This window comes from Hippopotamus amphibius, chromosome 17 (assembly GCF_030028045.1).
Source record: "Hippopotamus amphibius kiboko isolate mHipAmp2 chromosome 17, mHipAmp2.hap2, whole genome shotgun sequence".
Classification (NCBI taxonomy): domain Eukaryota; kingdom Metazoa; phylum Chordata; class Mammalia; order Artiodactyla; family Hippopotamidae; genus Hippopotamus; species Hippopotamus amphibius.
The window spans coordinates 55,485,877-55,513,129 of NC_080202.1; the positions used below are offsets into that span (position 1 = coordinate 55,485,877).

General features: G+C 57.8%; 1 protein-coding gene across 11 annotated transcripts in view; it reads right to left on the reverse strand.

Moving 5' to 3' along the window:
- Nucleotides 1-1,572: 1,572 nt before the first annotated feature.
- The window catches only part of SEPTIN9 (septin 9), a 165,795-nt gene continuing 140,114 nt past the window's right edge, over nucleotides 1,573-27,253 (reverse strand). For all 11 annotated transcript variants that reach the window (XM_057714701.1, XM_057714705.1, XM_057714700.1 and 8 more), the window contains 9 exons: nucleotides 14,739-14,930; nucleotides 12,164-12,292; nucleotides 11,707-11,788; nucleotides 11,306-11,443; nucleotides 9,376-9,493; nucleotides 8,286-8,381; nucleotides 7,902-7,998; nucleotides 4,540-4,591; nucleotides 1,573-3,476 (listed from right to left, as the gene is read on the reverse strand). In XM_057714701.1, the coding sequence (XP_057570684.1) occupies nucleotides 3,341-3,476; nucleotides 4,540-4,591; nucleotides 7,902-7,998; nucleotides 8,286-8,381; nucleotides 9,376-9,493; nucleotides 11,306-11,443; nucleotides 11,707-11,788; nucleotides 12,164-12,292; nucleotides 14,739-14,930 (1,040 nt within the window). In that variant the 3' untranslated portion in view covers nucleotides 1,573-3,340. The remainder of the gene's footprint in view (nucleotides 3,477-4,539; nucleotides 4,592-7,901; nucleotides 7,999-8,285; nucleotides 8,382-9,375; nucleotides 9,494-11,305; nucleotides 11,444-11,706; nucleotides 11,789-12,163; nucleotides 12,293-14,738; nucleotides 14,931-27,253) is intronic.

Here is a 27,253-nt window from a genome sequence, read left to right on the forward strand (position 1 = left end):
CAGGTGAGCGGAGATGATGGCCTGGGCCCATCCGGGTCCCGGAGTCAGGCTAGCTATCGAGATGACGGCAGCGTATGGGTCAGGGAGCCGGCTGGACATAGGAAGTGGACCCCTGGGAGGAGGAGGAGCTGAGACTGGGGCTTGGAGATGGTGTCGGCCCCAGAGGGTCAGGGCCAGAGAGAGAAGCTGCTGGACAGGGATGGCCGGCAAGGGCGGTAACAGGGACGGTTTCAGTCTGGAGGAGGGACAGGGGCTTCAAGTGCAGGAACTGCCAAGAACTACAGACGAGGGATGGAGGGATGGGGCAAAGCCAGCAGAGCCAGGAGGGCCTTGAGACGCTGGCCGGCGGGGCCCCCGCCCCGCGTGTGCCCTGACGCCCCCTCCTCTCCCCCCCTGAGCCCACAACAGGTGGGGGTGTCGATGGCACACCTCAGATCCTGGAAGCAGGGGCTCCGCGGGGCCACTGCTCATTGGTTCATTTGGAGACGAAATCCACTTGCCTTCTCCAGAACCAGCCAACCTGCCCGACAGAAGGACCAGGGAGTCCCCGAGGGGCTGAGACTCTCCTGAGGCCACCCGGCTTGTCGGTGGCAGAGCCTCGAGCCCAAGTCACCAGAGTCCCAATTCAGGGCTTTCCTGCTCCCCACCTCGGCCACCTGCCTTGTTTTGGAGCCCGAGACGGGGTGGGGACAGGAATGGGGGTGTCGTGGGTTGAACAGTGACCCCTGACCCCCCAAATTCATGTCCATTCAGAACCTCAGACTGTGGCATCATTTGGAGATAGGGTCTTTGCAGATGTTAAGATGAGGATTGAACAAGGTTACCCTGGATCAGGGTGGGCCCAAGATCCAGTGAGAGGCAGAAAGAGACACAGAGGCCCCGTGAAGATGCAGGCAGAGGCAGGAAGGCTCCTCCCTGGACCTTTGAGGGAGCCCGGGAGCCGGGCCCTGCCGACACCGTGGCCTTGGACGTCGGGCCTCCAGACTGTGCTTTAAGAACCCAGTTCTGTTGCTTTAAGCTGCCCAGTTTGTATCAATTTGTGACGGCAGCCCCAGGCCACCCCGCCACAAGGGACAAAGGGGCCGATGAGGCCTGTGCACAGCTGAGAACCCAGGCCCGGGACCCCAGCCTTACTCCCCAGCTCTTCGGATGCAGAGAAAACCTTGCACAGCACCCTCTTATAGTCTAGTCTTTCAGGGGCCAACTTCCCTCGGAATAAATTGGTAAGAAATTATTGTCAAATATCAACCAGCTCATAGGGTTCACTGCAATGGGCTTCAATATTAAGAAGAAAAGCTTATTTCCAGGGATACAGTAATGGAAGCAGCTCACAGCACCGCCCCGTGGAAACCCTTCAAAGCCTCCTTTTAATGAATAAATTAAGATTCTCTGTTCGCTTTTCAATCATCTGCTTAAACGAGTGCCTCTAAGTCCCTGAAACCTTTCTTCCCCCCACCCTGAAAGGAGATTAAACAATTCCCCAGCCATCACTTTCACACGAACTTCACTCTCATCAAAGGACCACTGCCCTTTCAGGGTCAGAAAAGAGAAAAAAATCCCCACTCCAGAGCCTTCCGGGTTTGCATTTGGAACATTTATTTCAGGAAATACATTTTCAACACTTTGTTATTTATACAAAAAGAGACGAATTTCTCAGGAGGCACATAGCGAAAGGCCACTGTGGAACAGATCCCAGGGAAACTAACAATTTTTCAAAATCTGGCTACAAAGAAGGAAAGCGAAGGCATCTTGGGACGGGGGCTGCTGGACCCCGGCAGCGCGGAGGCCGCCCCATGACCGGGACCCCGACGCTGGAGACCGACGCGTCCTTCAACATCTTGGTTTTGGCAAAAATGGCAAGACGGCAAGTAAACTGTTTCGCTAAGGGGGTCCTTCCTCTCTTAGGTGGGGAGGGAGTAAACACGCAAAGCAACCTCACACACACACACACACACACACACACACGCACGCACGCACGCACGCACGCACGCACGCACGCACACGTCAGGGCAGTCTGCACCCACCCCTCCCACCGCGCTTCTCACCAAGCCTGGGGTCTGCAGACAGACGCGCGTCTCCCCGTGTCTAATCTCACTGGCCTAAGCTGTGTGGATGTGAAGCCCACTCTGCAGCCTGGCTGTGGGCTGCACACCTGACCGACCCTTCTCTGGGGGTCTTTACGATGGGCTCGGGCGATGGCGAGGTGGGGGGCTGCCGCAGGGGCCCAGGCACACTTAGGGCAACACTAACGGCTTGCCAGGCCTCCCACCTCCCTGGTGGCGGTGTCAGCAAGGCCTGGGTCAGGAGGGCTAAGTGTGTATCTGGGGTTGGCCAAATGCGCATTCACTTAACCAGAGCGTCTTGGGCCACATGGACGTCTAAACAGACAGACAGACCCAGCCTTCCCCAGTCACACAGGGTGGGGCAGGGCAGGTACCACAAGGGCCACTCTGAACATCCCCGGCCACGGTCCACACAGCCCCCCACTTCCTTCAGGCACCTGCCAGCACTTCGCCCTCACCTCCTCCACCAGCTTCACTCACTTGGACCTTCCCCAGAACCAGGGGGGTGGGGTGCATCTTTTTCCTTCCTTTGAATCCTCACTCAAATCCCAGAGGGGGGTGTGGCGGGACACGAGGGGAGATGAAGACACGTCCCCGTCTCTCCAAATTGTCCCAATTTCCCGTCCGAGGGGACAGCGGGGGCGCTGCTGGCTCGCGTGGACGGCTGAGATAAAGGCACTTCCTGCTCCAGGACAGGCTCGCAGACGGGTGTGCGGGCAGCAGCCAACGGCCTGGCCGCATCGAAGCAATGGGCGACGTGGGGCTCCTGGAATGAACGGCTCTCCCCTAGGGGCAGGGTGGGGGGCTCTGAGTCATGGCCAGCGTCGTGCGGGGAGGTGGGGACAGGAAGGGCTCCAGGTCCACTGGGACGGCGCCATCCTCCCGTGGGCACCAGCCCGCCACGCTCCAGGGGCTGTGGCCCAGGGGCACCGAGAGCTGGAGGCCACTCCTCGGGCTGCAGGGAGCTGGGCCCAGGGTGGGGGCAGGGTCGGGACTGAGTCAGTGGTCCTCCCGCCCCTCCTGGACCTCAGGGTCAGCCAAAGCGCCGGCCTCCGCTCCGAGGCCCCCCAGCCCGGCTCCGCGTGGTCAGCGGGCTAATAACATACTCAGAGGGCACCTGTCATCTTGTTACTCGGCGAGTGTAATGGGGCGGAGATCGAGGACACAAGGAGAACATTATATAAAATAAAACGGGGCAGGTGGGCGGGGGGAGGGTGGGGAAGACAGAAAAGACTCGGGACAGGGTCCCCGGGCAGGGTCCCCGGGGCAGGTGGCGTCTACATCTCCTGGGCCTCTGGCGCCTTCTCCTCGACGCCGTTGGCCATGGCGCCGCTGCCCTCGTGCAGACGCTTCACGCGGTAGGCCTCGAAGTGGATGGTGCTGGTGATGTCCTTGATGTTCTGCATGTGCGTCCTGGGAGAGGCACGGGGGGCGGGGGTGGTCTCAAGGAGGGCCACGGGCGCGGGCGGGCGGCGAGGCTGGCCCTGCTCACTCCCCACCCCCGATCCTCACTAACTGGCTCCCCGGGGGGGTCCCCCAAGTGGGGCGCTTTAGCCCCACCAAGACAGACCAAGCAGGGGTGTGGGGGGGGTTCTCCGTGGCGACCCCAGCTGCTCTCAGGACCACGTGTTTATTCTAACACGTCCCCTTTCTCTGTGTCAAGCCAGTGGCCAGTCCGGGGACAGGGGCTGAGTGCAGAGGCCCCCAGCAGTGGGCAGGGCTGGAGTGTCTTCGCTCTGGTTTACAAAAGCCAGGCCGGCGGCCAGGTGAACCGGCAGGTGAGGGGCAGCGGCCTGCGGCAGGCACGTGGAGAAGGGAGGCTGCGGGGTGGTGGGATGCTGGCACCCCTGCTAGTCCTGTGTTCAAGCTTTCCTGCTCCGCAGCGCAACAGGAGAGATTTGGAAAGGGGGTGTCAAGCGGGCCTGAGGTGGGCACCCCTCCTCCAGCACGGCGGGCTGCTCCTGGAAGCCATAGCCCCCCAACCTGAAGGCCATGAGAGATGGTCCCTAGCCACCATCCTGCTGCCTGAGGAGCTGGGGGCCCCTGGCACCCCGGTGGGAGCCCCCACCTTCTCTGTTTACCAGCCCAGGCCCACCCACCTGGCACCCTGGCGAATGGGCAGACGATGGGCTACTCCTCGCCTGGGTTCAAGAAAACTGAGGAGGGACCTCCGCCAGGTCAGAGGAGTCTGGCATGGGAGCTGGGGCCCCCCCGACACACGCCCAGCCCACAAGACCTCCTGGGGCCCTGCATCTAACGGGCTCAGGCCTGTTAGATTTTCACTTTTGCTTCATCTCCAAGGAGGTGTTTTAGAAGATGGGCCTCCGAGGTCCCCCCTCCCCGGGGGAGGAAGGCAGGTGGGTGGGGTGTACCGGCTGCTGCTCAGGACCTCTGCCCGCTCCCCCACCGCCTGCAGCCCTGATGGAGGCCCCTCCCGGGCCACCAGCCCCACCCCAAGCACCAGCCCGGCTCTCACCTGATGAGGAGGTCCCGCAGGTAAGCAAACTCACAGTGTGTGGTGTTCTCAACTGCGGAAGAGAGACAGAAGGAGCTTCAACGTCAGGCAAAGCCCCTTCCTCTTGATGCTGGGCAGGTAGGTTGCGGGGGGCAGGGGGCGGTCCACTGGGCACCTGGCTCCTGCCCTCTGGAGGGTTCTGCTCTAGCGGGGAGATGGCACAGGATCCTGGCCAAGACAGCCGCGGGGGAGAGTGCTATGCTAAGAAGGCAGGGGCGAGGGGCCCAGGAATTGAATGAGGCAGGAATCAGGGCTGAGCGTTCTCCCCCACGTGCTCAGGACACACACAAGGACACCTGTGTACAGAGACCACGCACAGGGGGTGACTGTTTACACTGAGCTCAAGAACCAGCAAAACTGAGCCCTACGCTACCTGGAGAAGGTGCACACAAAGACACACAAAAGCCTCCTGGAGTGACAAGCTGCAGGACAGTGGACAGCTCTGGGGACATGGGAAGGCAGGCAGGGAGGGGTCCTCAGGTCCCCATAGGTGCCCTGGATCACACAGGTAATGCCTCGGGGCTGAAGCTGATAGCAGTTACTGCCACACTCAAGCCTGCCTGCTGTGTGGTCATCAGGTGCCAGCACACCTTTCAGAGGGTGGTGAGTGGCATCACCTGGACTGAGGGAGGTGGGCAGAGAAGGCAGAAGGAGAGGCTATCCTCTGCTATCCCGCAGGACTTAACCCAAACTTCACATGCCTTACAGGATAGTGACTAAGGCTCCTCTTCTTTGGGACTCAGAGTGAAAGAAATGGGTCTGCCCGCTTCCACAGCCCATGAGGCCTGGCTCCCCGGTCCAGGCTTCCCCGTCCCAGAGCAGTAGGGCCTTTCTCAAAGTTAAAGGGTCGATGAGCCAGCAGGCAGGGCCCCAAAGCTCCTGATTGGATTTCACTTGCCTTTTGCCTGGGCTCTGCCCTCCACACCGCTGCCCTCCTTCCTCCCACACCCCCCCACTCTGCAGGGCTGTGCCCTCACTAGAACTTTCTGCCAGCTGACTCACAGGCAGGCTTTTAATCTAATTTGGAGAAGCAGTGAGAGCTGGTGGGAAGAACAGAGCTCTGAACCTGGAGTGACTGCGTTTCTGTCGCTTCCTGGCTGGGGCAAGTTATTCTGGCCTCTCTGACCCTCAGTTTCCTCATCTGTAAAATGGGATAATGATGCCGCCCACCTCTCAGGACCATGAGAGGACTGAATGAGTTAATTGTGTGCTTTATTACACCCGCCTCCCTCTGAAAACATTTCAGACAGCTTCCAAGGATAAGTAAAATCCCTCAGGATGGTGGTATACACCAGTGGAGGAAGAACAGAAAACTAGGACTGGTGGGTGGTGGGGAAGGGGAGAAGCACTTAGTAACTCTGGCCGAGGACCAGCACAGAGTGGCCAGCTCTCTGCGCAGCTCCCAATTCACAAGGTCCCAGAGATTAAAAAAAAAAAAAGCTGCCAGTGTCCTGGGGAAGTTCCTTCCACGGCCTCATGAAGGCTGCTAGGATGTGAGAACCACACCCCACCCCGCCACCATCTTTACAGGTTCCATGGGGCTGTTTCTCATCACCACCTTCAACATGAGCTGGTGGCACTATAACAACGCACAGGACATTCAATGCAGGGGACCTGGGCCAGAGCAGGAGAGGCGGGACACAGAAAACCAGCCTCGCTCATTTCCCGACAATTTCCATCACCCGCTGCCTGCAGGGCCCGAGTTGGCCACCAGGGGGCGGCAGAGGCGCGTCAGCTGCCAGGCTGCCCTCCTCCGCCTCTCCCAGGTCCCCAACTGGCCCTTTCTCTTTTTTTTTTAATTTTTTTTGGCCATGCCACATAGCATGCGGGATCTTGGTTCTCCGACCAGGGATCAAACCCATGCCCCCTGCAAACGGAAGCTCAGAGTCCTAACCACTAGACTGCCAGGGAAGTCCCCTCATTGGCCCTTTCTTCTCCCGAACTTCACCCTTCAAAACACACCTTCACAAAAGCTTCCTAGACAGCAAGATTTCAGGAAGTGAGGAAATGGAAGAGGTGGGGCCGAGGTGGGATGAGCCCAAGATGAAGCCTAACTGAGACCAAATTTAACAATAATCCAGGTAAAATGAGCCAGGCGGGAGTGCTCCATTACATCAGTTTTCATTCTATCAGTTACTTAAAGTATCTGTTTGCCCCGAAAGCTCCAATGGTCTCTGAGATATTCTCTCATTTTATTAAACGCCTGGCACATGGTACCCACTTCATGCATGGTGAAAACGGAGGCCCTGGGGGATGTAGGGACACGCCCAAGGTCACGGAGACATGCCCAAGGTCATGAGCTGGGCGTGGGATGCGGTGGCAGCAGATGGAGTTGAAAAGCGACTGCTGGATTTTCTGCTTCCTTCTCTACGCTGGACTTTCAGCCAAGTGAACAAGGAGCAAAGTGGCCTATTTTAATCTGTTCTAAAGAGGGAGAATGGGGGTGGGGGGGGAGGGTTTAAGGAAATGTCCAGGTCCACCCCATCCAGGGTCATGGCCACCAGAGTGGGTGGGATTGTGTCCCCCAAACAACGTCCAACTCCCAACCCTGAGCACTCGTGAACCGGACCCTATTTGGAAAAAGACTCTTTGAAGGTGTAATTAAAGTAAGGATCGCAAGAGGGAATCATCCTGGATTTAGGGTGGGCCCTGAAGTCAATGACAAGCGTTCTTATAAGAAGAGGGAAAGGCGCGGGCACCCAGAGGAAGGCTGTGTGACAGCAGAGACTGCAGTGATGGGTCACAAGCCAAGGGACGCCGAGGTCAGCAGGCAGCCACCAGGAGGGCGGCAGGGAGCAGATCGTCCCTCAGGGCCTCCAGAACCCTGAGGACAAACTTCTGTTTTAAGCCACCCAGTCTGTGCTGGTTTGTTACAGCAGCCCCAGGACATGAAGATGTGGGGGTCCTGGGAGCCCCTGGCGGGCTGGGAAGTGGGGAGGGCGTCTGGTTCGCAGCTGGACAGGGCTATAGCCCAGCCCTTCCCTAGGCCCAGAGAGGTGGAAAGCTTTGTCCAGGGTCACACAGCATGCCTGCGAAACCCCAGCACCAGGACCTAGCACTGGGCAGTGCCCATCATACCTCCTTCCTCCCTGGATACCTCCCCGCCCATCGGAGATCGGGGTGCAGGCGCGGCTCCGTCAGCTAACAGCTGCGGGCCCTGGACACGCCCCTTGCCCGCTCACGTCCCCCCAGCCGAGCGGGAGCCATGGGATCCCTCCCTGTGGCTGGGTGGGCAGTGCCACAGATGAACGCAGCTCCCGGTCAGCAGAAGCAGCTTTTCTCCTGACCTATCCAGAGGCCCCAGGCACCAGCTCAGGGATTACCTTCGATGGTGCCCCATTTGGTTTTCCTTCCAAGGATCCTCTTCCCGTTCACTTGGTACTCATGGTCACTGCCCACCACGGCAAACGGGATCATCTCCTGCAGGAAGGGCAGGCGGCATTGGTCACACAAGCATGCAAAGGCCAGTCCACTCCATGGGCCCCTGGGTGGAGCTGCCCCGAGTCCAGGCCCCCAGCACTAAGACCTGTGGCCTGAGAAGTGGACACTGGCACTGACCCCTCCTAGCCCAGAAAATACGTTCTCATGGCTCAAGGCCGTCCCACCCGTTTCCCCAGACCCGCGGATGGGGCGGGAAGGCCCCCACCCATGTCCTCTAGCAGGAAGTGAGGGGCCTCTGGGAACAGCATCCTGGTCGGCGCACTCACTCGGAATTTCTCATTCACCAGCCGGTCCTCTGAGTCCTCATCAAACTCCTTCTGGGGGTACACGTCGATGCCATTGGACAGCAGGTCTGCAGTGATCTGGGGGTCCAGAGGGGACAGATGCAGGCACCGTCCACGCAGCAAACAGGACCAACCCACTAGGATCTGCCCGCGCCACAACCTCCATAAAGTGAGTGGCCCCAGGCTCAGGGTCAGGCTCGGGGGTCAAGGGCAGGCTCGGGGGCAGGGGCAGGCTCCAAGGGACCGGTGACCCTGATACTCTCCAGTTCTTGTGCCTCCGGAGTGGAGGAGGGGCAGCTGCAACCTGCCTGCCAGGAGGGACCACAACTGCCCAAGGGACCCGGGGCACTGTCCCGGGCACCACTGTCCTCCGTGTCCAGCTCATCACACCCCCAAGAAAATCACTCGGGCGTGCCCAGTCCTCCCTGTGCTGAGCTCCCCCTGGAAATCCTCTCCCCGCAGCTCCCCATCCTGCACGGGGGCACCTGCTTGTGTTAAACCGTCAGCACCCTTTGCTGAGACAGCTGCCCATACTGTTCGGTGATGGCATCTCCGGGAACAGCTGTCAGCTCTGCCCCGAGAGCAGACGAACGCCTGTGTGCAGCTCTGGGGCTTTCTCGTTCCTCTTTGCTCTGGACACACCCATCAGCAGGGCACGGTCCGCCCCTAAGCATGTGGGGAAGAGCCCTGGCACCTGGGCTGTGAACAGAAGCCCGCGTGGGTGTCGGGGGGGAGCTTTGGGGATTAGACTGAGGGGCCTCCTTGCTCAGGCCCTGAGGCGGAGGCTCTGTGGGGGCCCAGGCAGCTGGATTTTTCCAGTGGCCCAGGCGGTGCTAGCGTGCAGCCCTGTTAGGAAGAAGTGGCTCAGGGCTCACCCTCCTGCTCAGACAGCAGCCCAAAGTGGGACAGCGGCAGAGCAGGAAGCAGCCAGCGGTCCCCTGGCGGAGACCTTCCCTTTCAGACTGTCTCTTCCATCTAACAGAAGCCTGGCATGTCGTGTCGGACGGCCCCTCACCCCTCACTCCCACCGAGGGGCGGGGGCCCGGGGAGAAGGGAGGAGGTGGCGCCCTACCCGCTGTTTGAAGTAGACCCTCTCCTCCAGGGTCAGTGTGTCGGCCTTGGCGATGACCGGGACGATGTTGACCACTTTGCTGAGGCGCTTCATGAACTCGATGTCCAGGGGCCTGAGGCTGGAGCAGAAGGACACGGAGGGGGGCTGTGGCCGGAGGGGCTCGGGAACGAGGGCAGCAACGAGGGAGGGGGACCCACGCCCGCCTGGATGGAGCCGAGGGAGGGCCTCGGGGTGCCTGCGGGGGCCCCCAGGTGGGGGCACGCCAACAAGGTCAAGGCTGCGGGCTGAGAGCCAGCCAAGCCACGAGCAATGGACAGAAAGAGGAAAAGGGCTCCTGGGACACACGGAGCCCGGGCAGGAGCGGGCAGGGGGCCAGGCCAGCTCCCAGCACCCTCGGGCATGAGCTCCCAAAGCCCCCCGTGCGTCCACTCGGAGAAAGGCTGCCCCCGCCACCGGCTCAGAGGGCCGTCATGCTGTGGGGCCTCGATCTGGGGGAGAGGAAGGAGGGGTGGAGGCTCCCGCGGCCCCGCCGCCCAGGATGGGCTGCGGGCTGCTCTCCAGGCCGTCCCCAGACCCTTGCCCACGGCTCCAGCGTGCCTGACATCCCACGTGGAGAAAGGCTTGCCCTTCGGCCCCGCCCGACTGGAAACCTGTTCTCAGCAGGTGTGGGGGCGGGGCCACAGGCCCCTGAATGGCGGGCACCCCGTTCCCACCGGGGGCGAGCCGCGTCTGCTCCGTCCCCACATCGACTCAGGTCGGTCCCCGACACGCGGTGGGGTGAGGGGGCTCCAGGCGGGGGTCTGAACAAGGGTGGTGAGGAGCCACCCCGCCCCCACGGGCCCGGGGAGGGGACGGCACGGCGCCCACGGCCACGGCGGAGGCTTCCCCGCACGGACGGGCCTCAGTGGGGCCCGCGGCCGAGCCCCTGCTCTGGTGCCCGGGCCTCCTGGCCCTGGGGGACCCTCGCTGAGCGCGGCTCGGGGCCTCGGCTTGGTTTCCCGCAAAGACCCCGAGGTGAGGCCTGCCACCTCCTGCCGGCCTCCTCCCTGTGACTGGTGCCCGCGGGGCTGAGGCCCCCAAGGCCCGGGCTTCCTGCTCCGAGGAGAACCGAGCGTAGAACAGCCAGAGAGAGGCAGAGCCTCAGGCCGGGCTGACCAGCAGGACCCCGGGCCCCAGCTCTCCCTCTCTGTCCACCCGTGCTGGTCTCCCCTCGCTGCTCGCGCTGTCCGCTGGCTTCACCTCCTCCCCGCGTCCTGACCCGGGAAGAGCTGAGGGTGTCCGCCAGGGGGTAGAAAGGCACCGAGGTATCCGGTGCAGACTGAGCCACTGAGAGCCCTGGACAAAGGGTCTGTGAGGCCATCAGGAGCCCAGCTGCCCTCACGGGGGAGACCACCCCTGCTCAAAGGAGGCAAGGAGACCCCCTACCCCGCTCAAGGCCACCCACCGCACGCAGCCTCGCTGACCTGCGCGTGCACCTCTAGCTACAGACAGAACCCACAGGAGAAAGCAGCTCTTACCAAGGCGGCCTCGACCGACAGCCCTCATCTGGCCCTGCCAGGGGCCAAGCCCGTTCTCTGTGCTTTAAACCCTCCTGGTGGTCCCCTGCTGCGAACTGTTATCACATCATCACCACCCCCCAAGGGACTGGCGACCAGCCTGGAGGGGCGGGTAAACGCTAAGGACACACGGCCCGAGTCAAGCCACCGGCCAGGCCCACCAGAACGCCCAGCCTGAGAAAGCAGGTCCAGGCCCCAGACCACCCCGGCCCACCTGGTCCGCCGCCCTCCTGGGCAAGCTGGATGGCGGACAGGTGGGTGGGAGGCGGTGTGGGGACAGAGGGAAGCTGGGGGCACACGGGCTGCTGACCACGGCCCTCCCAGCTCCTCTGCCCTCAGGCAGCTCAGCCCCAGGCCACGCCGCAGGCACGTACGAGTGGCCGGTGGCGGGGATGAAGTACAGGCAGCAGTGGACACGCGTGTCCGGGATGCGTTTCTTCCGATTGATGTTGACCTCCTCCTGCAGGTACTTCTCGTACTGGTCGTTGATGAACTTCATGATGGGCTGCCAGCTGCACGGAGAGGCCCCGGTCAGCCTGGCACGGGACCCCCGCCACCGAGCTGGGAGCAGCCCCCCATCCTCACCCGCAGGCCCTCACTCCCCAGGTCCCAGCCCGACACCCGTACACGTGTGGGGGTGTCTGCCATTCTGAGCAAAGACCCACACCAGCCTCCCCGGCTGACCTCTGACCTCAGGGGCGGGGGGCGGGGCAAGATCCCCAGCGGTCCCACCAGGGCTCTTCCACCCAGGGAAGCGGCTCCCGGAGCCCCTCACCAGTTTTCATTGTTGATGTGGTCCCCGAACCCTGGCGTGTCGATGACCGTCAGCTTCATGCGGACGCCCTTCTCCTCGATATCTGCACAGAATCACCACGCTCAGGGGGAGACCCCGGACCCGCACACACACCCAGGCCAGGCTCCCCGACCACCCGGCCCCAAAGAAGCCCACCTGGGGCGCCCCCAGGGTGATGCCAGGGAGCTGACAGCCTGCAGCAGTGAAGTCCAGTAGGGCTGATGACACTTAGCCTGGGTGCCCCCTGCCCGTGATTTTTGGTGGAAAACTCAGCTGTCTCCAGGGGGCCCTGACCAGGGCCTTCAAGGGTCCTGAGAGCCTCCCCGACTCCTCACCCTTCACCCCAAGTCTCAGTGTGCCCAGAGGTCTTGCCAAGAGTCACCGGCTCAGGGGACCCGAGGTACCTGACCCCTCCCCCCAGCCCCCACGCAGCACTCACCGTGTGTGATGGACTTGATCTCAATGGTCTTAGGGATGCGCTCCTCCGAGGTGGGCTGCACTGACTTCCGGCTGATCTTGGATTTGAAGAGGGTGTTGATCAAGGTGGACTTTCCCAAGCCGCTCTGCCCTGGGGAGAGAATGGGGCTGGTCGGCAGGGCGCTCTGGAGAGGACAGGTCACGGGCCTGCGATGCAGTGATGTCTGGGCATCACCCCCCAGCACGTCTCGGGGGGGATGGGTCGGGGAGGTCAGGAGGCAGGAGGTGCCCGGATGGTGGCTGAGCTCTCACAGGGCGTTGTGGCAGAGGAGGACATGGAACCCTCATCTTCTGACCACAGGGGTGGTCAAACTGTCCCATGCAAGGTCCTGGGGCGCCCGGGAGGAGCTGAGATACAGAACAGCGAGGGGGAGGCAGAGTGGGGGCTGGCCCCTCCGGTACAGCTCCCCTCTTAGCTGCTGGACCTACCACGATCCACGTGGGGTTGGAAGGGAAATCCCTACAGAGCACCCCCTCCCCGGGACCCAGGAGGGAGGGTCTGCATCCCCCTCAGCCAGGCCGCCCACACTGCGGGGTTCCGGTCCAAAGTCCCAGGGGCCAAAGGCAGGCTCCAGGCTCCCCGCCTCCGAGGATCATCTCTGCTGAAGAGTCGGCAGACTCAGCACACCCAGCCCACAGCCAAGGGACCGCCAGGCTCCATTAAAGGCCACGGGGGCAGTCCCCCCTGGTACACGGGGCCTTACAAGGCCCCCGGATGGTGGGCAGCGGTGCCTCACTGCCAGGGGCAGGGACAGGGCTGACCAGTGCCCACCTCCACAGATCCTGCAGCCGAGGGGGCTGAGGGGCCAGTGAGCCCCCAGGGCATCAGCCATCCCCCTGTGTGGCCCCAGAAGCGCTTCTGGCCTTGCTGTGAGCCCAAACCTCATCTCACCTGCAGTCCCCTCCTACAGCAAGAGGGACGAGAGCAGAGGGCACAGCAGGGAGGGAACCTGGACTCATCCTGGAAGGCCCCTCCTGCTCTAAATCACCCTGAATCGAGGGTCTGCCTCGCCGCTGCTGACCAAGGTCCCACCCATGCAGCCCTCGCCAGGCGACGCAACCAGGTGCTGTCATGAGCCCATCAGACAGATGAGGAAAACTGAGGCCAAGTCCAGACTGAGGATTAGAAGCAGCAGCCCAGCTCCAGGGCCCCAGCCAGGACCTTCCGCCTCGGGGGTTAATAGCAGCGACGGTTGCTGATGCTTCTGAGGTGCCCGCTGTGCGCCAGGCACACCGCAGCCCCCACACACGTGCACGCACGCACACACGTGCACACACGCACACACGCCAGACTTGGAGCCCCATCGCTCCACCCCTGCACTGAGCTGCCTTAGGCCATGGTAACCAACGTTATTTTTAAAAATTAAATTATACTGATCTTTCCACTTTGATAACTTTTCAAGGAAAAGTGTGGGTCCCCCGGAGGCTGGCAGCGGGAATCCCTGGCCTGAGCGGTTTACGAGCCAGTGAGGACTGGCCCTCCTCCTCTTCCATCTCCCCTTCTGCGCAGTGGTTTTGCGTCCCCACCAAGCTCAGGTCAGCAGCTTCATCAAATCTTCCTGCCACGGCCCCTGACATCTGGGAGATGCCAACCAGGGTATTTTCAAGCTTATCCTGTAATGACTATTATTTTTATTACCACCACCTCATAACTGCTTCTGAAATCTTCTCGAGTGCCCGTGACTGTGCTAGGGGCCGAACACGTTCTCCCATTTGCCCCTCCTGGCCCCTTGGGGTCAGGATTATGCCATTGAATGGATGAGGAAACTGAGGCTGATAGAAACAGCAGGAAAGGCAGGGCAAGCACCAGGCAGCTTAGCGGGGGGCCAGGCTGGGATTCTCCCCCGGCCTGTGGACCCCGACACGGGCGCCCTTCCACCCTGGCCGCATCTCTGCAGTGGAGGCACGGAGCCTGGACGCTGAGCCTAGTGACCTCATCGTGTCCTCTCTGGGCTGCATTTCTGCCTGGGACACCCCCTTCACAGGGTTACTGTGAAGACTGAACAGGACCTGAGGGTCTTCGGGAACAAGGGCTGTCCAATGTTCCCGTCACCTGGCCCCTCAACCCTGCCTGGGCCAGGCTGATCAATGACACCCCCCACCCAATGACCATCCATCCAGCTCTGCAGGGGCCACAGGGAAGCCTCCAGCCAGGCCTGCTGGCTGTAGGGGTCAGCGCACCCAGGCCTTGAGCCAAAGCAAGGCGGACACCTCAGCAGAGGCTAAAAGCAGAAGGTGGAGGCCACTGGTCAGAGAGGGGCCGTCCCCCAAGCCCCTGCCTGGCCCGGGGCCGAGCTGTCTCAGGGGTTCCTAACGTGATGGGCAGAGGCCCCGCTGAGATGCTGCTGGAGGCCGAGACCTCCCTGGCGGGCACCCATACACACACACACACACGCAATGCCACTCTCAATCTGTCCTGCAGGCCACGTCCGTTGCCCCCGTTTTACAAGAGAAGGTGCCCAGGAGCCCGTGTGGCCGGCCGTGGGGGGCGGGCTCCCCGCGTGGCTCTGAGTGGCAGCGGGGAGCAGGGGCCTCACCGACCACCATGATGTTGAACTCGAAGCCCTGCTTCATGGCCTTCCTGCGCATCTGCTCCAGGATGGAGTCGATCCCCACGTAGCCGAAGTCCACGGGGGTCTTCTCGTTCCTCTGTGCGGGCGGCTGCTTGAGCCCGGCATCTCTGGGGGTGTCGGCCATGTCGCCAAGGCTGCCGGGAGCCGCCTCGGTGGCTGCGGAAAGAAGAGCAGGCGCGTTAGGGGGTGACGTGGGGCGGGGCGGTCACATGTAGGCGTCCGCTAAGCCCCCACAGCCCCAGGCAGGGAAACTGAGGCTCAGCCACCCAGGAGACCCGTGAGGAACGCTCCGGGGCCAGAGCCCCTTGCCCCTCCCCCGGGCCGTCCTGCAGCCAGCGTTTGGCCCACAGAGCCTCCCTCCAAATCTCAAGCCACCAGCCCTGCCTAGCCGGGGCCCCCCCCTCGGCTCCAGGGTCCAGGAGGACTTGCCTGATGACAGCGGGGGGCACGCGTTGCCCCCCAGCCCTCTCGCCCTGCCCAGGACACCTAGGGGGGCCCCCCTTCTCCTTCACCTAACTCAGGCCCCAGCACCTGGCTGCAGCCTGACGACCGAAGGGCCCTTGAAGTCAAACAGCTAGTGTTTGGGTCAACCCGTGAGCCAGGACAAAAGGAGAGGACAGCCTTCTGAAGGAGAGATGGAGGCACCAGCACCGGCTCAGTCCTAGATACCTGCCAAGAGCCCTGGGGCAGGGGCAGGGCTGGGACCAGGGGGGTTCTTTGGAGGCAGGAGGGCTTGGATGCAGAGCCAGCTCCTCCGCCTGGTGTTCCCGGGAGATGGCAGGAAGGAGAGGGCCCCTGGGCAGCACCTAGGGGCACTGCCCCCGCCTCCTGCCCTGGACCGGATCCAGGTGGCCATCTTCTCTCTGGATGCCCAGCACCTGTGGGCCCCACACCCACAGGCCAGGAGGAGGTTCTGCTTTCAGGTCTGCAGACGGGCAGATGGGGCTGAGCTGCTCGAAATAAGCTTCTGAGGTCTGTGGGTCTGAGCCTTCCTCCTCTCCTCCCCGGCTGCCCTCAGGAGTCCACACGCTCAGGCTGGAAGCCTGAGGGTGGGGGGATGCCACCCAGAAGGCCCCCGGTGGGGACCTGAGGTACACCTGGCCAGCAGGGCTGGTCAGGGTGCTCAGGACAGCACAGGTTCCCCACCAGGGTCCAGCTGGAGCACATCTGCCGCATCCCAGTGAGCCCCCAACGCAGCACATGCCCAGACCACACCCTTCCCCGCTGGCCCCCAGTTCCCCTTCCCTGCCCCCACGGGTCCAAGCTCTTTGCACCCCTTCTGCCCACTAAGAAGGATTTTCGGCTTCATCCTACCTCCCAGGAGGGATCACAGGCTCCTCCCGAGGCACCCTGAGCTCATGGGAAGGGATCACACAGGGAGTCTAGACGCCTCCCCCGGCCCCACGAGCCCCTCCCGCTGGCCCTCGGGGAGAGGCTGTTGGTACCCTGGGCATCGGCCCCCGGGTCCCCCATGCTCCTGGGGGCGTGCCCCACCACCAGGGTGGGCAAGCAGCCTTCCCAAACAGGCCCTCCTGCCCATGCCCTCTGACCCTGCCCCAGAAGCAGCAGGACACAGGTTGCCAGGCCAGGAAGGTCACAGCCAAGCTTTCAGACAAACTGCCTTTCCACTTCCTGGGGAAATAATGGGACTCTACGCGGCCCCCAGGCTCACACCTCTGCAGCCACATCTGTCTTCAGGAGCGTCAGAGGGAGCCGAGATGCGGGCCGGCACCCTCTCCTCCCACGCCCTGGCCAGGCCAGTAAGAGAGGAAGGATGACAGCACCGTTAGCTTACGAATCCCAGAAACGGGGGTGTCACTGGTTTCTTCTCAAGTCTGCCACTAACTGACTCCCGATCTCCTCTGCCCTGACCAAGCACAGCCACTCCTGCTTCACAGAATGGGGGCCCGAGCAAGTAACAGAACGCACGTGAAACGCCAGCAGGGCCGGGGGTCCACGCATCTCTCCTAACAAGAGGCAGATGCTTGAGGCTTCGGTTACATGCTCCCCCCACCCCCACCCCAGGCCGGGGAAAGGCGCAGGGCCCAGGAGGCAGGGACCCCTATCCGACCACCATTCGGGGGCCTCCTCCCGGCATGGCCCGGAAGGCCTTTGCCTCTGCTTCCTCTTCAGAAACACTCTGCCCCGGGCTCCGGCATCTTTAAATAAACAAAGACCAGAGCTGCATCTGGCCCGAACGTGTGGCTTTGGGGCTGCTTCCTGGAGACAGACATGGGGCCTTGTCTTTCAGGACGGCAGTTCAGCCCTCCCCACGTGACCGAAAATTGCTTCCATGTGTGTGCGGGTCTGGGAGCCATTCTGCCGGGGACTGGGCCAGCCCCCTGCCCCACCCCCACTTCTCTTCCATCCCTCACTCCCTCCAGAGCAGCACAGGGGGGTGGAGGACACCCCCTGAGCCCCCTCACTTCCCTCCACGGGCCCCAGGAGCAGCAGAGCAAGAGAGGCTCCGGCCGGCCCCTCCACAGGCACCAACACCCACTGCAGGAACTCGAATCAAAGCAAACATCCTGCCCACCAGGGCCCTGCTTGAGAAATCATCCTAAAAACAGGACAAGCGCCCTCCTTCCCGCTGAGGAAGGGCCCGGCCTTCTGCACAGGTGAGGGTCCATGCCTGCAAAGCCCCTCCTCTGGGAGGCCCCCTGGTAGGCAACCCCAATTCTGCCTGCCCAGATGGCCCACAGACATGGGACCCTCCCGCTATAACCACCCCGCCAGAAGGCTTTGAGGTCTACCATCAGGACCCCTCGGGCGAGAGTAGAGGCCCCCCCGGCAGGCCAGCTCGCCCAGAGACACTCTCGGGGACCCCTTGCAGGCCCTGGGGGCCCCAACCAACAGGACGGGACAGCGGAGACTGGCAGCTCCAGCACCATCCAGTATGGCAGCCATGTGCGACTTTTGAAAAATTGTGATAAAATATACATAACACGACATGTATCATCTTAACCAGTTTTAAGTGTGCACTTCAGGAGTGGTAAGTCCATTCATGTTGTGCAACTAAGCTCCCAACTCATCTTGCAAAACTGAAACTGTCCCCATTAAGCACCAACTCCCCAGTCCCCATTCTACTTTCTGTCTCTACGAATTTAAATATTCTGGGTACCCCAGATAAGTGGAGTCATACAGCATTTGTCCTCTTGCGACTGGCTCGTTTCACAGAGCATCACGCCCTCAGGGTTCATCCATGCTATAGCAGATGGCAGGATTTCCTCCCTTTTGAAGGCTGTGTAATATTCCACTGTACGGATGGACCACATTTTGCTTTCTCCTTCATTCATCAATGGACACTTGGGTTGCTTCTGTTTTAGCTCCTGTGAATAGTGCTGCTGGGAACACGGGTGTACAAATATCTCCTCGAGACCCTGCTTTCAAACCTTTCAGGTGTAAACTCAGAAGTGGGATCACTGGATCAAATGGTAGTCGTATTTTTAATCTTTTGTGGAACCACCAACTGTTTTCACATGTGACTCGAGCACTGGAAATGCAGCCGGTCCAACGGAGAATCAGGATTTTTTAAATTTTATTTACTTTTAATTAACTTCAAATAAAGAACGACACAGGGCAAATGGCAACTACACTGGAGAGAACAGAATTCTTGTCCAATCTACTCATTTTTAAAAAATATTTATTATTTATTTACTTATTTATTTATTGGCTGCGTTGGGTCTTCGTTGCTGCATGCGGGTTTTCTCTAGTTGTGGCGAGCAGGGGCTACTTACTCTTCATTGCGATGCACGGGCTTCTCAGTGCGGTAGCTTCTCTTGTTTTGGAACACAGGCTCTAGTTGCATCGGCTTCAGTAGTTGTGGCACATGGGCTCAGTACTTGTGGCTCACAGGCTCTAGAGTGCAGACTCAGTAGCTGTGGTGCACGCGCTTAGTTGCTCCGCAGCATGTGGGATCTTCACAGAACAGGGATCGAACCCATGTCCCCGGCACTGGCAGGCAGATTCTTAACCACCGTGCCCCCAGGGAAGTCCCCAACGTACTCATTTTACAAATGGGGAAACGGAGGTCCCCAGAGTGATTTCTTCTGAAATACACTGGCAGCGGTCTGGCCGACCTGAGAGCGTCACTGAATTTAATCGGCCCTGTAACTTCACTTTTGCTCCTGTGATATCAGATTAACATCCAGCCCCCCCGCAGACCGGGAGCTCCAGTGAGGACAGCAGTGACATGTACGGATTCCCACTGAGCCTCCACAGCTCTGCAGGGAGGGGACACGCAACCAGTACTCCCGAGTGAATGGGGTCCTGGGAGTCTCCCCGGGGGGGAGGGGGAGGGCTCTGCTGCCCCAGGCTGCCCACACACCCTCCACGAGGGCCAGACCCGCATCCAGAGCTGCCGCCTCCTGACCCCCCCCTCCACACCTGCGTCCAAGCCACCCCCTCCAGTGACCTGCCTGCGGCTGGGGCTTCACCCTCTTCCCCATGGCCCTGTCACCTCAGCTTCCTTTCACACCCAAACTTAATCAAATGCTATTAACAGGAAAGGGAAGTTCTTAACAGAAAAGTAAGTCCAAGGCGATGCTCACTTCAGGCAAGTAGAGCAAGAGGGAGCCCCGGTCTTTAAAAGTAGAAAGCTCATGCTCAGAGAAGTTAGGTAACGTATCCAAGGTCACACAGCAAGCACCACCTGCTGCGACTTTTCACTTCTCCTACTTGGGAACTCCTTGGGAACGGGGATTGTGGGGGGGGGGGGGGGGGGCGGGATGATGGGACTGCCACGTCTCCTTCTTCCCAGAGTCACACTCTGAGGATGGAATGGCAGGTTTGCTGCAGGGGTGTGACCCCTGGGGCAGCCTCACCCCTGTTCCACCGGGTCAGACACTCTCCCCACAGGCTCCCAGGCCCAGGGAAACATCCCTGCCCACCACAGCACCACCCTCCTCTGGAGAAGAACAGCCCAAGTGATCACCCAGGGTGGGGAGCGGGGGGGGGGGGGGGGGAGTGACCTTAACACGCTGTTTACACCTTCCCTCCAGCCTAATCACTTTTTTTTTAATTGCGGTAACAGACACAATATACACCCTTGGCCACTGTGACCATGTGAAATGTTCAAGTCGGCGTCATTAAATACATTCACGGCGGCACATAAGCATCACCACGAACACCAAACGCTTTCATCATCCTGGACAGAAGCTCTGAGCCCACTAAACACTCCCTCCCCCTCTCCCCAATCTCTGTTCTGCGTTCTGTCTCTGTGAATCTGGCTCCGCTAGGAAGCTCACACAAGTGCAATCATGCTGTATGGGTCCTTTCGTGCCGGGCTTCTTTCCTGAGGCGCCTCCCTCTTGCAGCAGGTGTCACAGTTTCGTCCCTTTTTATGTCTGAATAGTATTTCACTGTTTACCCGTTCATCCATCAGTGGACCCTTACGTGGTTTCCACCCGTGTTCATACTGCACGTACGAACACGGGTGGACACGCATCTGTGTGTGTCCCTGCTTTTAATCTTTCTGGTCTGCAGCCTAATTATTAATAGAACCCAGCTGGTGCTCAGAAAGGCTGCGGTCTGGACAGTAGGTGACATGGTCATCCCACCGTCAAAGTGAGGTGCAGCGCCCCCCACTGCAGGCTTCGAAGCCAGGAACCAGGGGCCTCAGGTTCTCGTCCTGGCTCCTCGTAGCCCTCTGCAGGTCCTTCCGCTCTGCCCTGCACTCCCCGCTCCAATCCCACAAGCTCCTCAAACCTGAGACCGGGGCTCATTCAGCAGTATCCCCAATCCCAGCCAAGGGAGTGGCACAAAGTAGCCAATGCTTTGGGACCACCTAGAGCGGTGGGGACAGGGAGGGAGGGAGGGAGGCTCAAGAGGGTGGGGATATGGGGATATATGTATACACACAGCTGATTCACTTTGTTGTACAGCAGAAACTAACAACATTGGAAAGCAATTATACTCTAATAAAGATCTGAAGAAAAACAAACAAACAAACAAACAAACACCACCACCAACAAAGTAGCTACTCAAGAAATACCTAAAAGGTCCACCCAAGGATGAAAGGGTAAACACAATGTGGGTTAACTCCACACAATGGAAGATGAGGCATAAATGGCACTGACGTCCTAGATGAATGAATAAAGAAGACGTGGTAGATGTATGCAATGGAGCGCTCCCCAGCCGTAAAAAAAGAACACTGCCATTTGCTCGGATCTGGAGATTATCACACTAAGTGAAGTAAGTCAAAGAAAGACAAACATGATATCACATAGGTGGAGTCTAAAAAAATGATACAAAGAACTAACTTATTTACAGAACAGAAACAGACTCACAGACACAGGAAACAAACTTATGGTTTCAAAGGGGAAAGGGTGGGGGAGGGAAAGAGGGATAAATTAGGAGCTTGGGATTAGCAGATACAAACTAGTATAAATAAAAAAGGTAAACAACAAGGTTGTACTGTGTAGCACAGTGGACTATATTTGATACCTTGTAATAAACTAAAATGGAAAAGAATCTGAAAAAGAACACACACACACACACATATATATAAACACTAAAGAATATACATATGTAAAAACTGAATCACTTTGCTGTACACCAGAAACAACACAACAACCGTACTGCAATTAAAAGAAAAAAAATTTTTTTAAAAAGCACTGATGTCCTGACACACTGCAGGGAGATGAACCTTGAAAACATCATGCTCCATGAAAGAAGCCAGACGTGAAAGGCCACACAGAGTATGAATCCATTTCAATGAAATGTCCAGAAGAGGCAAAATCCACAGAGCTAGAGAACAGACGGGGGGGGGTGGGCGCGGGGCGGCTGCCAGGGGCTGGGCCATCAGGCCTATAGGATTTGCTTTTGGGTGATGAACGCGTCCTGGATCTAGTAATGATGACTGCTGCACAACACTGCAAATAAGCACCACTGACGCACACACTAAATGGGTGAATTGTACAGGAGGAGGATTATACCTCAATGAGCTGTTATGCTAAGACAGAAAGGAAGACGCTGCTGGTAGGGATGGATTGAAAAGAACCCACTGTGCCCACGAGTGCCCACCCGCCGGCTGTACAGCTCAAGGACAGCTGAGGCCCAGACGCCCACACTCAGGCCTGAGGCTCTAGTGCCCCCCGTGCTGTCTGGCCACGGAAGCAGCCCGTCATCACCCAGCAAGGATGTCCGGGGGTGGCAGACCAGCTGGAGGAAACCTTGGCAGTCTCTCTCCGCAGGCCCCCATTTTGAGCCCAGGCCCACATCCCTGGTGGGGAGCCCTTGTCCCCACAAGCTGGCGGCAGCTGGACCCAGCTGTGATGGGGCTGCCTTATCCCTGCACCCCCTTCCCCACAGGGGCCTGCTGGGCTGCCTTATCTAGGAGCTGATGGGGAGGGGGTGCTCCTAGGTCGGGGAGAAAGGGGTTCCACCCTCTTCCGCATGTCTCCAGGGGGCTGTAAGTCACAGCCCCGAGCCAACGCCAGCTTCAGACTTACGTTCCAAGTGACAAATTCTTCCCCCACCCCAGGGCCTGCCAAGGATGACGGATGGGATCGCTGTCTGTGGCTTGCTGGGAGCGGGGCGGTGGGACACACAACCTGGCTGGGAGGTACCCCCCAAAGAGGAGTCCACTACCAGGTGGGATGCCTCTCGGGGGATTCACACTTCATCGAAGCCCCGGGGCAACCGCGGGAGAGGGCTCAGCGCAGCAGGCTTGCAACACCCAGGGGGCAGGCTTCCACCTGCCCCCTCCCTGTTTGTCCCACTGCCTGTCCTGCAGCTCAGAAGCGTCTCTGCAGGTTCCATCCTCCGTGAGCATCAGCCTTGTCTGCCAAATGCAGAGGTGGCTCTACGGGGGCAACGGCCCCTGGGCCACTGCCCAACGCTGCTCCCAGCCAGAGGGGGCAGCCACATGGCACCCGTGTCACAGCCAGGGACACAGCCCAGGACAAAGCTCTCAGGGTAAAGCCAACTCAACGCCCTGATCTCACCCCAATCCTCCCCGGGCACACTGGTGCCACCGAGCACACAGGCCTTGCTCAATCACCGCCCACGGTGGCCGAGCAGAAGGCAAGGCTGACCTGTCTACAGACACCCATGAGGCCGCCCAACAGGAGCCAGTGTCACCAGGCAGATCCAGGTAGACCCACTTGGGGGCCTGACGTTGGGGGTCCTAGGGACCCAACCACCATGTACTCTTCCTGTAGGGATCTGCAACTCCAGCCAGCACCCTGCTCTCGGTGACGCCTTCCTTCCCCCATCCCACCCTCGCCCAGGTGCTCCTCACAGTCAGACCGTCTCCTGGCTTCACCCTGCCACCATGCACACAGCAGAGGAGCCCCCATCCCCAGCGGCCCCAAGTCCCCCCTCTGGGCCCACGCAGAAGGCTGCCCTGCATGCAGGCTGAGGGGACAGCCGAGTCCACGGCCAGGACTCAGACAGCAGGTGCTTCCTACCCCCTGCGAAAGGGCTTCGGAAAGACGGGCACGTCCACGATGCAGGAAGTGCCGGCGGACGGAGTGCCCAGGGCGGCCCCTTCCTTCCTTCCCACCTCCCTGGGTGCTGCACAGGCCTGTAGGCCCGGCGCCCAGATTAGCTGGCCTCACTGCTCCCCTGCTGGGCCTGCGCTCCACTTCGGAGCAGCCTCCACAATGATAACCGAACAGTGATGTGTGTGGTTTACTTTTACCATGTGTCCCCCCATTCACGAAGCCACAAACCTCAGCCCTTATGCTCACTCCTGTGCTGCCACGTTTGGCAGTGCCTGGCACGTGGCAAGTCCACCACTAAATGTTTGCCGAATGAATGAATGAACAAACAAAGGAATGACGCAAATCAGAACAGCCAGCACTGGCCGGGCGCGCGCTGTGCCGGGCACTATCCTAAACGCCTCCCGCGCACCAGCTTAGGGACCAACATGACAACCCTACACATCACGTATTGTTAGCTCCCCCGTTTCACAGATGAGGAAACTGAGGCCTCCAAGTGCTTTTGTCACTTGTTATGGTCACAGAGCTAGTGAATGGCAGGCAGGCCGACTCCCCAAAGAAAAGGCTGAAAGAAGTGTAGGTTTGGGACTTCCCTGGTGGCGCAGTGGTAAACGCAGGGGGCATGGGTTTGATCCCTGGTCCGGGAAGATCCCATATGCCGTGAAGCAACGAAGCCCGTACGCCACAACTACTGAGCCCATGTGCTGCAACTACTGAAGCCCACGTGACTAGAGCCTGTGTACACAGCAAGAGAAGCCACGGCAATGAGAAGCCTGCGCACCATAATGAAGAGTAGCCCCTGCTTGCTGCAACTAGAGAAAGCCTGCGCACAGCAACAAAGACCCAATGCAGCCAATAAATAAAAATTAATTAATTTAAAAATCCAAAAACATATGTTTAAAAAAAAAAAAGAAGTGTAGGTTTCCTACAGCAAAGACTCAGAAAATGCCAGATGCTGGGGTAGCGCTCTGAGGCTGTGGGGCTCCAGCCCCTCCCTCCCTCCCTCCTTTGGGTGTGTTCCCCAGGAGATGCGCGGATCCTGCCCAGCCAGCTGGAAAGGCCTATTACATGCATTAGTATCTTAGTCCCCATAACTCCTGAGAAAAGGAGCCTGCGGGCCAAGCATTTCAACACCAGCCACCGGGCTCAGCTCAGGGTCCAGGATTCCAGGGCCTCTCAGATGACTTGCAGCTCTCCCAGGACACTGGTTCTGATGAAGGCAAACCCTGGCACATCAGAGGCCACACTCATGCTGCCCCTGCCAGAGCTCCCAGATGCCCAAGCAGATCTCAAACTGCCCATCCTCACCCTAAACCTCCACCTCCACAAGGCCCCAGGTAGAACTGACAAAATCCACAGGAGCCTCAAAGATGACTCCCCACTTCTCGTACAAGTGACTAGGTGGAGGGAGACGCTGTTATTAACCAGCTCAGGAAACGCGGGTGAAGGAAAGAGAAAGAGGTGGCGATGGGACTGGAAACCAGACATGTGTACAGAGGCAGGCAGACCGTGGAGAAGAAACTGCCCTGGAGAAGAAGTTAGAGAAATGGCTATAAGAGCAATCTTGAGCTGGAGGAATTACACTCCCTGACTTCCGACTATAGTACAGTCATCAAAACAGGACCATACTGGCATAAAAACAGACACATAGATCAATGGAACAGAATAGGGAGGCCAGAAATAAACCCACACACTTATGGTCAATTAATCTACAACAAAGGAGGCAAGAATATACAATGGGGTAAGGACAGTCTCTTCAATAAGTGGTGCTGGGAAAACTGGACAGCTACACGTAAAAGAACGAAATTAGAACTTTCTCTCACACCATATACAAAAATAACTCAAAATGGATTAAAGGCCTAAAGGACCGGAAACCATAAAACTCCTAGAGGAAAACACAGGCAGAACACTCATTGACATAAATGGTAGCAATATTTTTTTGGTTCATCTCCTAAAGTAAAGGAAATAAAGCAAAAGTAAACAAATGAGACCTAATTAAACTTAAAAGCGTTTGCACAGCAAAGGAAACCCATCGACAAGGTGGAAAGATAATCTACTGAATGGGAGAAAATATTTGCAAATGACATGACATATAATGGATTAATATCCAACATATATAAACAGCTCACAGAATTCAATTAAAAAAACAACAACAACCTGATTAAAAAATGGGCAGAAGAACTGAATAGACATTTTTCCAAAGAGGAAATGCAGATGGCCAACATGCACATGAAAAGATGCTCAACATCGCTAATCATCAGAGAAATGCAAATCAAAACCACAGTGAGGTATCACCCCACACCTGTCAGAATGGCCATCATCAAAAGGAACACAAATAACAAATGTTGGCGAGGAGGTGGAGAAAGGGGAACCCTAGTACGCTTTCATGGGAATGTAAACTGGTGCAGCAACTGTGGAAAACAGTATGGAGGTTTCTCAAAAAGCTAAAAATGGAACTATCATTAGACCCAGCAATTCCACTCCTGGGTAAATATCCAAAAATACCCAAAACACTAATTCCAAAAGATACATGCACCCCAGTGTTCATAGCAGCATTATTTACAATTTGCCAAGATATGGAAGTAACCTAAGTGTCCATCAACAAATAAATGGATAAAGAAGATGTGATGTGTGTGTGTACACACACACATACACACACACATAGGAATACTGTTCAGTCACAAAAAAGAATGAGATTTTGCCATTTGCAACAACATGGATGGACTCGAAGGGTATTATGCTAAGTGAAATACGCCAGACAGAGAAAAACAAATACTGTATGATATCACTTATACGTGGAATCTAAAAATATAACGAACTAGTGAATATAACAAAAAAGAAACTGACTCACAGATACAGAGAACAAACTAGTGGTACCAGTGAGGAGAAAGAAGGGGGAGGGACAAGACAGAAGTAGGGGATTAAAAGGTACAAACTATTATGTATAAAATAAGCTACAAAGTATACTGTACAGCACAGGGAATATAGCCAATATTTTATGATAACTATAAAGAGAGTATAACTTTTAAAATTTTTGAATCACTATATTGTACACCTGTAACATAATATTGTACATCAACAATACTTCAATATTTTAAAATGGCTATAAACAATAATGGTAGAAAAAGATCCTGGGGTCCTAGTGGACCAGGACCACAGCAATGATTCATTCAACAAATATTTATTGAGCACCTATTACTTAGTAACAAACAGAAAGAAAACACTACAGGCTTGAAATCAGTCTGAATGAAAACAATGGTGGCACACAGGAACATGAAGTTCATTTATTCAAATGTTTATTAGCCTAAAACTTCCAAGCAGATTCACAGTAGTCCCTTACATGCAAGGAACCCAGTCTGGCACAACAGTTCAGGATTTTTGTGTATGTATCACAAACCTCTTTTAGAAGCTGTTGAAAGGTAACGCCACTCTCCCTAAAACAAATGCACACGAAGACAGACACATGCAAATAAATTTGGACAATTTGAAGGGTTCATCAAAGAACCCTTAGCTTTCTTGATGAAACTAACTTGGTCTAATGAGAACTTAAAATTTAATCACGTTATCTCTGAATTGAAATTCTCAACATACAAAGATGTTCTGGGTTCAATGGTCAGAGAAGGGTGAGGAAGAGTTTTAAAAAATGATCAGGGAATCCGGTGGCGGTCCAGGGGTTAGGACTCTGCGCTCCCACTGCAGGGGGCACAGGTTCAATCCCTGGTCAGGGAACTAAGACCTCACAAGCCACTCGGCACAGACAAAAAATCAAATAATAATAATAATAAATAATAAAAGTTTAAAATGACCAAAGGCGGGAAAAGATAAAAAGGACAGAGGTTATGAACAGCTGGTCTCCTTCCCTGAGCCTGAGGAGAAAGCTGTGAGGGGGCGGGGCAGGGAGGTAAGGGGTGCCACTCTCTGTAGGGCTTTGAAACAATCTTTTCTCATTTACCCGATTCTGCTTTTCCTTGTGTCCCTGTGAACCTACTCAAGCCACTACAAACTCCCCATGAATGTCACGGGGGAACTTCCTGT